Raw genomic sequence first — 12,408 nt, forward strand, 5'->3', positions numbered from 1 at the left:
CGGTAGAAACCTCAGGAAGAGCAACTGAGGAGGGATCCCTCTTCCAGGACGGACAGACGTGCAATAGATGTCGTACAGAACAGATCAGCATAATAAATTAACAGTAATCTGTATGACACAATGAGACAGAGAGAGAGACAGAGAGAGAGAGAGAGAGAGAGAGAGAGATGCAGGTAATGACAGTAGCTTACAACAACATTATTGAAAGTAATAATATTATAGTATGTATTATAATGTTATAGTTCTGGCTACTGTCGTACAATATGTTGAAAGTATGTATTAATATCTGGCAGTATACATGTGTGACAATAGTCACATGTGTATAATAACAGTAGAAGTATGACTAATGACTAATGATGGCAGCAGCAGCAGGAGGCATCTGGCAGGACCACAGCAGCAGCACAACCACACACGTCACGCTGTCCAGGCACCGCTGCGATATGAGTTAATCTGAGAGACAGTGGAGCACAAAGGCTCCGGAGAAGAAGCCGAGTTAGTGACATCCAGAATGGCCGAGTTAGCAAGATGCAGTAATAGAATACGAGAGAGAGAGAGAGAGAGAGAGAGAGAAGGTGCCCGGTGTATTATAGGGGGGTCCTCCAGCAGACTAGGCCTAAGTCAGCCTAACTAGGGGCTGGTACAGGGCAAGCCTGAGCCAGCCCTAACTAGCTTATAAGCTTATAAGCCTAACTAATAAGCTTTATCAAAGAGGAAAGTCTTAAGTCTAGTCTTAAATGTGGAGACGGTGTCTGCCTCCCGGACCGTAACAGGAAGATGATTCCACAGGAGAGGAGCCTGATAGCTGAAGGCTCTAGCTCCTGATCTACTTTTGGAGACTTTAGGGACCACGAGTAACCCTGCGTTCTCAGAGCGCAGTGTTCTGGTGGGATAATATGGCACTATGAGTTCACTAAGATATGACGGAGCTTGACCATTTAGAGCTTTAAAAGTTAACGGTAGGATTTTAAATTCAATTCTGGATTTTACAGGGAGCCAGTGCAGAGAAGCTAAAACAGGAGAAATATGATCTCGTTTCTTAGTTCCTGTTAGTACACGTGCTGCTGCATTCTGAATTAGCTGGAGAGTTTTTAAGGACTTACTAGAGCTACCTGATAATAGAGAGTTACAGTAATCCAGCCTAGAGGTAACAAAAGCGTGGACCAATTTTTCTGCATCTTTTCGGGTCAGGATAGGCCTAATTTTCGCAATATTACGCAGATGAAAAAATGCAGTCCATGAGGTTTCTTTTAAATGAGAATTAAAAGACAAATCTTGATCAAATATTACTCCGAGGTTTCTTACGGTAGTGCTAGAGGCCAGAGCAATGCCATCTAGAGAAACTGTCATCAGATAAAGAGTCTCTGAGTTGTTTGGGGCCAAGAACAATAACTTCAGTTTTGTCTGAATTTAACATCAGGAAATTGGTGCTCATCCAAGTTTTTATGTCTTTAAGGCAGTTATGGAGTTTAGTTAATTGATTACTTTCTTCTGGCTTCATCGATAAATACAACTGAGTATCATCCGCATAACAATGGAAATTTATAGAGTGATTTCTAATGATGTTACCTAAAGGAAGCATATATAGAGTAAATAGGATTGGTCTGAGCACAGAACCTTGCGGAACTCCAAAACAAACTTTGGTACGTAAGGATGATTCATTATGAACGTCAACAAACTGAAAACGATCAGATAAATAAGATTTAAACCAGCTTAGTGCAGAACCTTTTAGGCCAATTAAGTGATCCAGTCTCTGCAGTAGAATTTGATGGTCAATTGTGTCAAACGCCGCACTAAGATCTAATAAAACAAGTACAGAGACAAGTCCTTTGTCTGAAGCAATTAGAAGGTCATTTGTAATTTTAAGTAGTGCTGTCTCAGTGCTATGATGCACTCTAAATCCTGACTGAAATTCCTCAAATAAATTATTATCATGGAGAAAATCACACAGCTGGTCTGCGACTACTTTCTCAAGGATCTTTGACATAAAGGGAAGATTAGATATTGGTCTATAGTTGGCTAACACCTCTGGATCCAGGGTAGGCTTTTTTAGTAGACCACAGTAGATGTACTGTGGTACATAGCCTGTTAATAAGGATATATTGATCATATCTAATATATGAGTGTTAACTAAAGGAAAGACCTCCTTAAGTAGCCTAGTTGGGATGGGGTCTAAGAGACACGTTGATGATTTAGATGAAGAAATCACTGCGGTCAATTCTTGAAGAGAAATTGGGGAGAAGCAATCTAAATATATATTAGGTCTTACAGCTGTGTTTGAGGTTAGATAGGTACTATCTGAGGACAGGAGGTCATGAATTTTGCCTCTAATAGTTAGAATTTTGTCATTAAAAAAGCTCATAAAATCATTACTGCTAAGGGCTAAAGGAATACAAGGCTCAATAGAGCTTTGACTCTCAGTCAGCCTGGCTACAGTGCTGAAAAGAAACCTGGGGTTGTTCTTGTTTTCTTCTATTAATGCTGAGTAATAGTTTGCTCTGGCATTGCAGAGGCCCCTCTTATAAGTTTTGAATCCGTATGGCCCTGTTTAACACCAGATCACTCACGAATAAAACCTTCATCCTGAATGACTTTTTCACCTCTCTCCTTCTGGATTTTCTGTTGTTGACAGAAACATGGAGTAAACCAGGTGACAACAGTGCCTTCTCTGAGCTCCTCCCTCCCAAATGTTTGTTCTTTAGTTCCCCACGAGCATCTGGTAGAGGAGGGGGCCTTGCCTCTGTGTTCGAGGACAATTTTAGCTGCCGACTCCTTCCCACACATAACTACACCTCCTTTGAGCTACAGTTATTTGCGATTGAGCTTACATGTTCTGTCTTATGTGCCGTTGTGTACCGCCCACCTAAATATAATAAGAACTTTATTCAAGAGTTCTCAGAGTTTTTATCAGAGTCTGCTTCTGTTCATGATCAACTCTTGATCTGTGGAGATTTTAACATTCATATTTGTTGTCCCTCTGACCAGTTTGCTACGGATTTTAAAAACCTCTTAAGAGTGTTTTGATTTAATTCAATCAGTCGATCAACCAACTCACCATCTTGGACATATCCTGGATCTGGTTATCTCCCGTGGACTCTCAATCTCCATTAGAGAAATGTCTGACACTGCGATCTCAGATCACCTGCCCATTATCTTCAAGTTCACAGCCCCTCCTGTAGCCTGTAAACCTCTTGCCCAGTCTTGTCAACGCCGCATTTTCACCTCCTCAACAGCTGGAGAATTTGCCACTGCCTTCATGGGATCACAGCTTCTCAAATCCAGTGATCTGATGCATCCTCTGTCCCCAGACATCATCCTCTCCTCCTTTGACTCCACCTGCTCTAGGATACTGGACTCGATCGCCCCATTACGACATAAATCAGCGAAACTGAGAGCAGACCCTTGGATAAATAACTCTATTCGTGCCCTCAGACAACGCTGCCGGCAGGCTGAACGTCGTTGGAAAAAAGACAAATTACATGTATCCTGGGGCATACTAAGAGATAGCCTCACTGACTATCAAAGGGCTGTGAAAGAGGCTAAATGTCAATATCTGTCCAATGTCATTTCCAGGAACAGTCATCAGCCCAGAGTTTTGTTCAGTACAATCAACAAAGTTGTTAACCCATGCACCTCTGTCTTGGCTGATGCCTCAATCAGCACTTGTGAGAGTTTTCTTCGCTTTTTTGTTGACAAACTTACTACTGTCAGACAACTTGCCAGTAGCATTTCAAATGTCGATCTGTCCATTGCTCCGCCACACTCTGCTGTGTTTGAAAAGTTTGAACCAGTCTCCATCTCAACCCTCACAAAAGTGGTGCTACATATGAATCCCACAAACTGCCCGTTGGACATTATTCCTACTAAACTGTTGGTAGAGGTGTTTAATATTGTTGGTCCCTCCTTACTGACTTTTATTAACTCTTCTCTTAGCTCTGGCTCTGTCCCGGCAGCCCTGAAACATGCTGTGGTTCGGCCTCTCCTTAAAAAACCTCAACTCGATCCCTCAATTCTATCAAATTTTAGACCTGTCTCCCATCTGTCCTTTTTGTCCAAAGTTCTAGAAAAAGTTGTTTTCACACAACTACAAGCATTCTTAGAGAACAACAATATTTTTGACAAATTCCAGTCTGGCTTCAGATCTCGTCATAGCACCGAGTCTGCTTTGCTGAAGGTACACAATGACGTTGCTCTGTCTGTTGATGCCAAATGCCCTATGATCCTAGTACTGCTAGACCTCACAGCGGCCTTCGATACTGTGGACCACGCGATCCTGCTATCTCGCTTTAATGAATATGTTGGCATCAGTGGCACCGCACCTAAGTGGCTTACTTCCTACTTAACCGATCGAAGCTTTTCAGTAATGATTGGTGACCTGTCCTCCTCGAGCATCTGTCTCTCCTGTGGGGTACCACAAGGGCCCTACTCTTTTCTCTTTTTACATGCTGCTGCTTGGTTCAATTATAGCAAAACACGATCTGTTGTTCCACTGCTACGCGGACGACCTCCAAATTTATTTACCATTGGGCCTAACGGGAAGCGGGGCACATAGGAGTTTGACTAATGCTATTGCCGACATTAAGCAGTGGTTGTCATCCAACTTCCTACATCTTAATGAAGACAAGACAGAGTGTATTGTGTTTGGGAAAACAGAAATGTCTAATTTCACAGCAATGAAACTCAGTCCAACGGTCAGAAATCTCGGGGTTACGTTCGACAGTAACTTCAAGTTTGACAAACAAATTGACACTGTGGTTAAAGTAAGCTTTTTTCAATTGCGCCTTCTGGCCAAGGTGAAGCCATTCCTAAATCGTGCTGACCTTGAAAAAGCTATTCATGCCTTCATTAGCTCAAGGCTAGATTATTGTAATGCACTTTATGTTGGTACTTCCCAGTCATCCATCAGTCATTTGCAATTTGTGCAAAATGCAGCAGCCTGTTTTTTAACGAACACTCCTAGACGCGTGCACATCACTCCTGTCCTTTACTCTCTTCATTGGCTTCCTGTCCATTTTAGAATCGATTTTAAGATTTTAACATTCGTTTTTAAAGCTCTTAACGGACTTGCTCCAGCCTATTTATCTGACCTTCTCACGCCACAAGTCAGAAACAGAACCCTAAGGTTGTCAAACCAGGGTCTGTTGGAGGTCCCAAGGTCCAATTACAAACATTGGGGTGACAGGGCTTTCTCTGTGGCCGCACCCAGACTGTGGAACAAGCTCCCCCTCGACATGCGCACCATCACTGACCTAGGTCTTTTTAAATCAAAACTTAAAACCTTTCTTTTTAAGACGGATTTTAACACTTAAGATTGTTATGACATTGTTATTGTTATTGTTTTTTATTGCTGTCCTTTACTGGTGTTCTTTTGCTGTTTTATTTTATTGTAAAGCACTTTGGTCACCCTCTGGGCTGTTTTAAAGGGCTATACAAATAAACTTTATTATTATTCATGTCTCCACAAACAAGAATGTAGTTGGTATCCACAGAAAGGTCAATAATGACTTGTGTCAGATCATCAAAGATACCAGTATTGGAGTATCTGCTTATGTACGGTGGGACATATGCTGCCAGAATGACCAAGTCTTTCTCATAGTTCAACATATTTCTGTTAATTTGTACACACAGACACACAGACAGACACACAGACAGACACACACACACACACAAGCATCACTATGAACTGCTCTCTGCACACACTTATATCCAATAGCATTCTTCACTGACTCCCGCTGATCTCCAGTTTGGTAAATTATGTCAATTCTTGAAGAACACTTGAAAGCCCATGTGATTAAATTTTCCAGTCAAATCCGGTATATCCATTTTATCTGTTTTTGTCTCACAGAAGCATAAGACTTCATATTTCTTACACATTTCAATGAAGTCAAGGACTTCTATTTTACTTCTTAAGCCACATACATTAAGGGTGATAATCCGCAGGTCATCACAGTGGCTTTTTTGTTCTCCAGATTTGTCCTATAAGTCAATTCCAAAGTTTTTGTAGTCCACATTATCATACCCTATCAGAAAGAGGTCATCCGAATTGTTAATTGTGATGTATTTACCATGTTTCTTACTGATAACTTTGCCGTCTCTGACGAATGTGCATATCTGAACAGCTTGTATCTCATATTTGTGAGGTCTTCACAGATGAAAACCTTCTTGTACGTGTCATTTTCCTTCAGCTTTATCATTTTCTCCATCAGATTAGCTTTCTTTCTTCTACTCACAAATCTAACAATCACAGGGCGCATCTTACCCTGCCGGTATGCCGTAGAGATATCCTCCTCCTTCACGTCAGAGCCAGCAGCTGCAGTGAGGCTGCACACTTTTTTTTATAAAGATATTTTTGGGGGCTTTTTAGCCTTTAATGTATAGGACAAACAAGCGTGAAGGGGGGAGAGAGAGAGGGAGTGACATGCAGCAAAGGGCCACAGGCTGGAGTCGAACCGGGGCCGCTGCGGCAACAGCCTTATACATGGGGCGCCTGCTCTACCACTAAGCCACCGGCGCCCGAGGCTGCACACTTTTATCTGCTGATCCTCGCTCTCCTCACCACTCTGCTATGGGGTGCTGTTTGTAAAGTGTCTCACGCTGAAAATAACATCAACATTTTGCCACATTTAGCTTCAAACAATGTTTAAAAAAGTATTGTGAATTTTTTAACATCACCTTTTACCACATTTACAGCAATATTTGTTAACTTAGAAATATATTAAATAGTTAAATCTAAATATTAAATGTGGCACCTAAATGTTAAATGTTAAATCTAAATATTAAATCTAAATCTAAATATTAAATCTAAATATTAAATCTAAATCTAAATGCTAAATATAAATATAAATGTTAAATCTAAATATTAAATCTAAATCTAAATCTTAAATCTAAATGCTAAATCTAAATCTAAATGTTAAATGTTAAATCTAAATGTTCTGGGTGAAACTAAATATTTAGCTAATATGCAAATTCACACTGCCAGTCACCAGAAGTACCAAAATAAAAGCTTGAGATGGTCAGACTGTGTTTATAGAATCAAATAACGAATTAAAACCAACTTATCGGGGGAAATGAACACTTGAACATACATTAGTGTGATAATAACTACCTAAAATAACAAGAAACATGTTTGGAGAAATTTTATTTGACATGTACTTTGACTTGTTAGTGTATTTAATATTTAGATTTAACATTTATATTTATATTTAGCATTTAGATTTAACATTTATATTTATATTTAATATTTAGATTTAACATTTAGGTGCCGCATTTAATATTTAGATTTAGATTTAGATTTAGCATATAGATTTAACATTCAGATTTAGATTTAATATTTAGATTTAACATTTAACATTTAGGTGCCACATTTAATATTTAGATTTAACTATTTAATATATTTCTAAGTTAACAAATATTGCTGTAAATGTGGTAAAAGGTGAGGTTAAAAAATTCACAACACTTTTTTAAACATTGTTTGAAGCTAAATGTGGCAAAATGTTGATGTTATTTTCAGAGTGAGCCACTTTACAAACGGCACCCCATACTCTGCTCCTCCATCCCATTGATTCTGATGTTCTCCTTGCGGCTGTATTGTTCCAGCTCGTCCTCCTTGTATTTACATTCCAGGATGTTGTTGTTGAATTTCGTCTTATCCACAGATAAATCCAGTCGTTTCTGCACAGCCTTAACAATAGCAGGCACCTCTGCCTTAATGGTAATCAGTACTATTTTGGTCAAGTCCTCAGTACCGAAGTTGGCTAAAATTGACCCAGTTTTGGCCTCAACCGCTGCCATTATGTCCGCGTGCATGCTGTCTTCTTCACCCTCACCTCTCATGCTCTTTATGATAACTTCATCCTCCTCGCTCATCTCATAGCGGTTAGATAGAAAAACTCCAGTAGAAGCTTTACTCGGTTTCTTACGCTGCGAGGGAGCTGCTAGAGCCTCGGCATAATTCTTTTCCATGTTGGATTGAGCGCGGTCACCTTTCTTGGTTTGTAGAGTGGTAGCTTTACTTATCGCTCCCGGGCCTGACATCCTCCAGGCGTCGCTTTGTTGTTAGGCCTACGCCACCTATTGAGGCCCTTGTCAGTAGTGTTTTCAAAAAACAGTATGTTTTCACCTTCAGAGGTCTCCCAAAGATGATTTTTTAATAGTAGAAGGAGCACTTTACATTTAACATTAATTTGCTGTAAGGTAATCGCCTGTACACCGGCAAAACCCCCCACAATTTACAAGTTTTACTTCTTTGCAGTCCATTCAGTCATTTACCTTCACATCAATCCTCCTTGTACCTATGTTCAAAACTGACCTTAACTAGCAACATGAAGTGCCATTTGCTATATACGCCCTTGAAAAAGGCAAAGCCATCTCTGTCATGGTTTTGTTTTTTGAAAAATAGTCAGTAACATCTAACAAAATTATAGGCTTATTCCAAATAAAATATAATAAACTATTAAAATAGTTACATTTATAATTTCTTTTTTCATTTTCTTTGGTATTTTTTTGTGATATAGCCTACAGGTATGCAATGGTGATTGCTGGGTAAGCTGTTTTTCAGTGTTATCCAATATCGAGTCTTTGATCATGTGACAAGACGCACGATAGCGTACACTATCGGGCCCGTCATAATAGCGTACACTAAGGTCTGTCACTGCCACTGTGTGAAGGTATTACCTGTTTGACACAGTGTTTTGAGAAGTGTCATTTTCGTTCTTTAGATGCGCCAAAGCAACTGAGAAAAAATCCAGGCTCCATATAGGCTAGAATAGTAATCAGTTGCAGATGCTTCCGATTACCAATTTGAAACACGTCATATTTAAAATGTGATTTCCTCATGTGGACCGTATTCAGTGGTAGGGTGCTGCAGCTGTAGGACAGCAGATGGCACCGCTGCGCCGTCCTGTGGATCCCACTTGGCACAGAGAGGCGTCCACGTTGTTCCCACTGTCTGCTCTCGCTCGAGTCCCCCTCCCTCCTCCTCAGTCTGTCTCTCCCGGCTTACAGTATACACCTATCTATATCCCACAAGCATCAGCAGTCTCTCCATCAGTCTCCACGATACTGAGCGCTACTACGGCGCAAAATATGGCATCTCAGCGCCCCGAAGAACCGTTCTCCGCCTCTGCACACATCTGCGTCTTTCTGCTGACCACCTCGGCCTGGATGGCATTGCCGGGACCGGTGCGCTGTGGCAGCGGGGCTTTAATAAACCGGAACGGCGGGGAGGACCGTACGTTTGACATAGGCGGTGGAGACGGAGGCTCCCCGCCGGGCTTACCGATGGTCAGTGACGAGGAAACCGTCAGCGCGGAGAGCTCACCCCGCTTTAGGAGAGCGCTGTCCCGGGAAAAGCAAATGTCCCTGCATAGCAGCTCGTTCGTGCTCAAAGGGGATGCGACCCACAACCAGGCGATGGTCCACTGGACAGGAGAGAACAGCAGCGTGAGTAGCCTATCCCCTTCTCGTCCCGTCCTGTCACGATCCACTGCTTCATGCACCACCGACATCATACCTCTCTTTGTAACCTTCCACTATCCTTGGCTCAAGCTACAGCGCACATCACCACATCACGGGAAACAAGTTATTGTTCTCGCAGGCGGCTGCCGCTGCAGACGCACACTGCGCGGCTCTCATAGAGAAGGAGGCACGGTGTGTTTTTTTACGCATTCGAGTGGTCCAGCTGGACGCGCGGTGAATACTGTCAGGCTTTGAGCTTTGTTGAAAGATAAGGAGTTAAAACATTTTCATACCAGGGACCCCACAAACAGTCGAGAACACTCTGCCCACACTTCCATTACATCACATCGTGGCCCAGGGTCACCACAGTCTTGTTATTGTCTGTTTACACTGTGCAGCACAGACTGAAACTTATAACCATCTATGTCCTTTGTTTCCCTTCCCATTTTATTTGTTATTATTTTTATAATATTCAGTTAGTGACTTGGTGAAATGAACCATTTCATAATGATAACCACTCGTGGATATGATAACATTAAGAAGTCCAAGGTATTAGTGCACAGAGCCAGTTTGGAGACAAGGAGCGCGCACTAACCTGACAGCTCAGTGCTCCTTCAGTCACACGAAGCCATGACTTAAATATTGATAGAGCTTTCCGTCCATGAATTTTGCAATGCCTTGTATATTTGTGTCTTGAAACACGATGGATATAGTAGCTTTGAACCCTTTACTGTCAGTGCTATACTATGCTCTTATGTTAATAACTGTCAGTGGCACCAAAGTAGATTTCAGACAGTTGTACACTATTAGAAAAAATAAGTCCTACTGGGATTGAAAAGTGATGGCAGCAGAGACAAAAATAGCACCTTACTGATAGGCTATTCCTCAGACACTGAATTAAGCACGTAAAGGGACATGTTCGGGATATTTAAGTGATTATGTTGAAGTAACACTATGAAGTATGATAGGACCATTGTATGAATATTTTAGTGATTTCTCCCCAGGGCCAGGTCAAGTAAGAGCAGCTACACCACGTAAACAAGAGCAGTCATTGTGATGGATATTGACAGACGCCTGGGGGATTTCAGTGGTGGTGTCTGGTGGGGACATCACTTGCAATCAGAGCCTTTTTGTCAGTGTAACACATTGCTGTTTTACTGGCAGTGACTCCACGAAAAATGGCTCTGCTAAAAAAAAAACCCAAAACATGCCAGAAAGAAATGACAAGAAAGAGAAAACATTGTGACTGTGAAACAGGCAACAGACCTATTTTGCTGGAGTTTCATGAGAAATTGGTACATAAAAAGAATGATGACATTTGCAGGTTGCTTTTGATCCATTACATTGGATTATCAACAGATGTAAGTGAGATTGAATTTAAAGCTGTCCTGGGTACGTTGGTGGGTCCAAATGGCAGCAAGAACATGACAAAGTTGAATTATTCTTAAACAACTGTTCAGGGTTTGCTGGCTAATTGTCAAGTTTAAACTCTGCAGCTTCCAGTTGTTTCCCACTGACATCTGAGGGCTGGGTTTGCTATGAATAGCTCACAAACATTAATATATGATGATTTATTTGTCTGTCCCTTAAAAACATTTAGTTTTTAGTCATTGAGCTGCACTGCAAACCCCATTCCAACCATGACACAAACTTTTACTTGACACGTAAACTCATCCCATGTGAGCTTGACATATTTTTTTTATGTTTAGTCAACAATTTTTGAGTTTTGAATTCATTTTACTAAAATTTATAAAGCTGATTTGCCTAATTAGTTTAGAATAGAATAGAATAGAATAGACTTTATTGTCACTGTGTCACAAATTGGCTCAGTGAATGTCACAAGAAGGGAGTCCACACAAAAGATTTACTAAAAACAAGCCAAATTTATTAAACTAAAGTTAACTTAAATAATCAATTGAGTGTGTGGGTCAGCAAAGTCAGTTATGAAAGCCATGTATGGGTGTTTGTCAGATGTGTTGTGGAGGTGTTGCCGGTACAAACCAAAACCAATAATGGCCAGTGGATGTCAGGTGAAGGAAGGGAGAGACCAAGTGAACAGAGGAGGCAGCTTTTATAGCCTGGAAGCCCAGGTGAGCCTAATCAAGGCAACGACCCTCCCATGTCAGCCAACTTCCTGATGAGGCTGGCTGGAACATTGTCCAAGACAGTGGGAGGGGCGTCACACCCTCCCTTTTAAGATCAAGGTTCCACCTTGACATCTGGAACACAAAACAAAGTTCGGAACAATTTGACATGAGAAATAACATTTCCACTTTTGACTTGTAGTCTACCAAGTGTCCACCTTTACACTGGACTAGCCATCATATAAACTTACTTCCATGTGAACAGTGACCTAAATCTCCACCCACCACCAATCCTACCAGATCCAATCCCTCACCCAGCAACCTTGGATCCAGGGGAGCAATTTAAGAATGAGAAATTTACCGGTATCAGAAGCTAGTGCATGACCACAGAACTAACGACTAGTTACAAAGACTTAAATAGAAAATTTGTAGGATTTGATTTGAAACAGTACCCACCTCACAATGCAAATTCGTATTTTGCAGGAATTCAGGAAAGTGGGTAAAGAGCAGTGAGGTAGAGTCAGCAGGAGATTGTTAAACTGAGAACTGGTGGGCGCAGTCTCTGATCACTCTCCCTGGAATTCCATCTGGCCCCTCAGCCTTCTTGACATTCACAGAGCTGAAGATCCTCCTGACCTCGTGTGTCTGTAGGGTTGGAGGGGGGTCAGCAGCATTCAGTGGGCGCGTCGCTTTGTTATCACTGTCTACCATTTCAGTGTGTGCAAAGAAGTTATTAAGCTACTCTGCAAGGTGGGTGTTATTGTCTGGAGGTGGTTGCTGGTTTCCCCTGTAGTTTGTGATGTTCTGGATGCCTTGCCACATACGTGATGGATCCCTGTTGGAAAAGTGATCTTTGCCTGCTTGATGCCCC

General features: G+C 41.5%; 1 protein-coding gene across 1 annotated transcript in view; it reads left to right on the forward strand.

Moving 5' to 3' along the window:
• The first annotated feature begins 8,994 nt into the window (after positions 1–8,994).
• sorcs2 (sortilin-related VPS10 domain containing receptor 2) overlaps positions 8,995–12,408 on the forward strand; it is a 1,194,681-nt gene continuing 1,191,267 nt past the window's right edge. The window contains exon 1 of the mRNA XM_033609881.2: positions 8,995–9,438. Coding sequence (XP_033465772.1) covers positions 9,082–9,438 — 357 coding nt within the window. The 5' untranslated portion in view covers positions 8,995–9,081. The remainder of the gene's footprint in view (positions 9,439–12,408) is intronic.

This window comes from Epinephelus lanceolatus, chromosome 22 (assembly GCF_041903045.1).
Source record: "Epinephelus lanceolatus isolate andai-2023 chromosome 22, ASM4190304v1, whole genome shotgun sequence".
Taxonomy (NCBI): Eukaryota; Metazoa; Chordata; class Actinopteri; order Perciformes; family Serranidae; genus Epinephelus; species Epinephelus lanceolatus.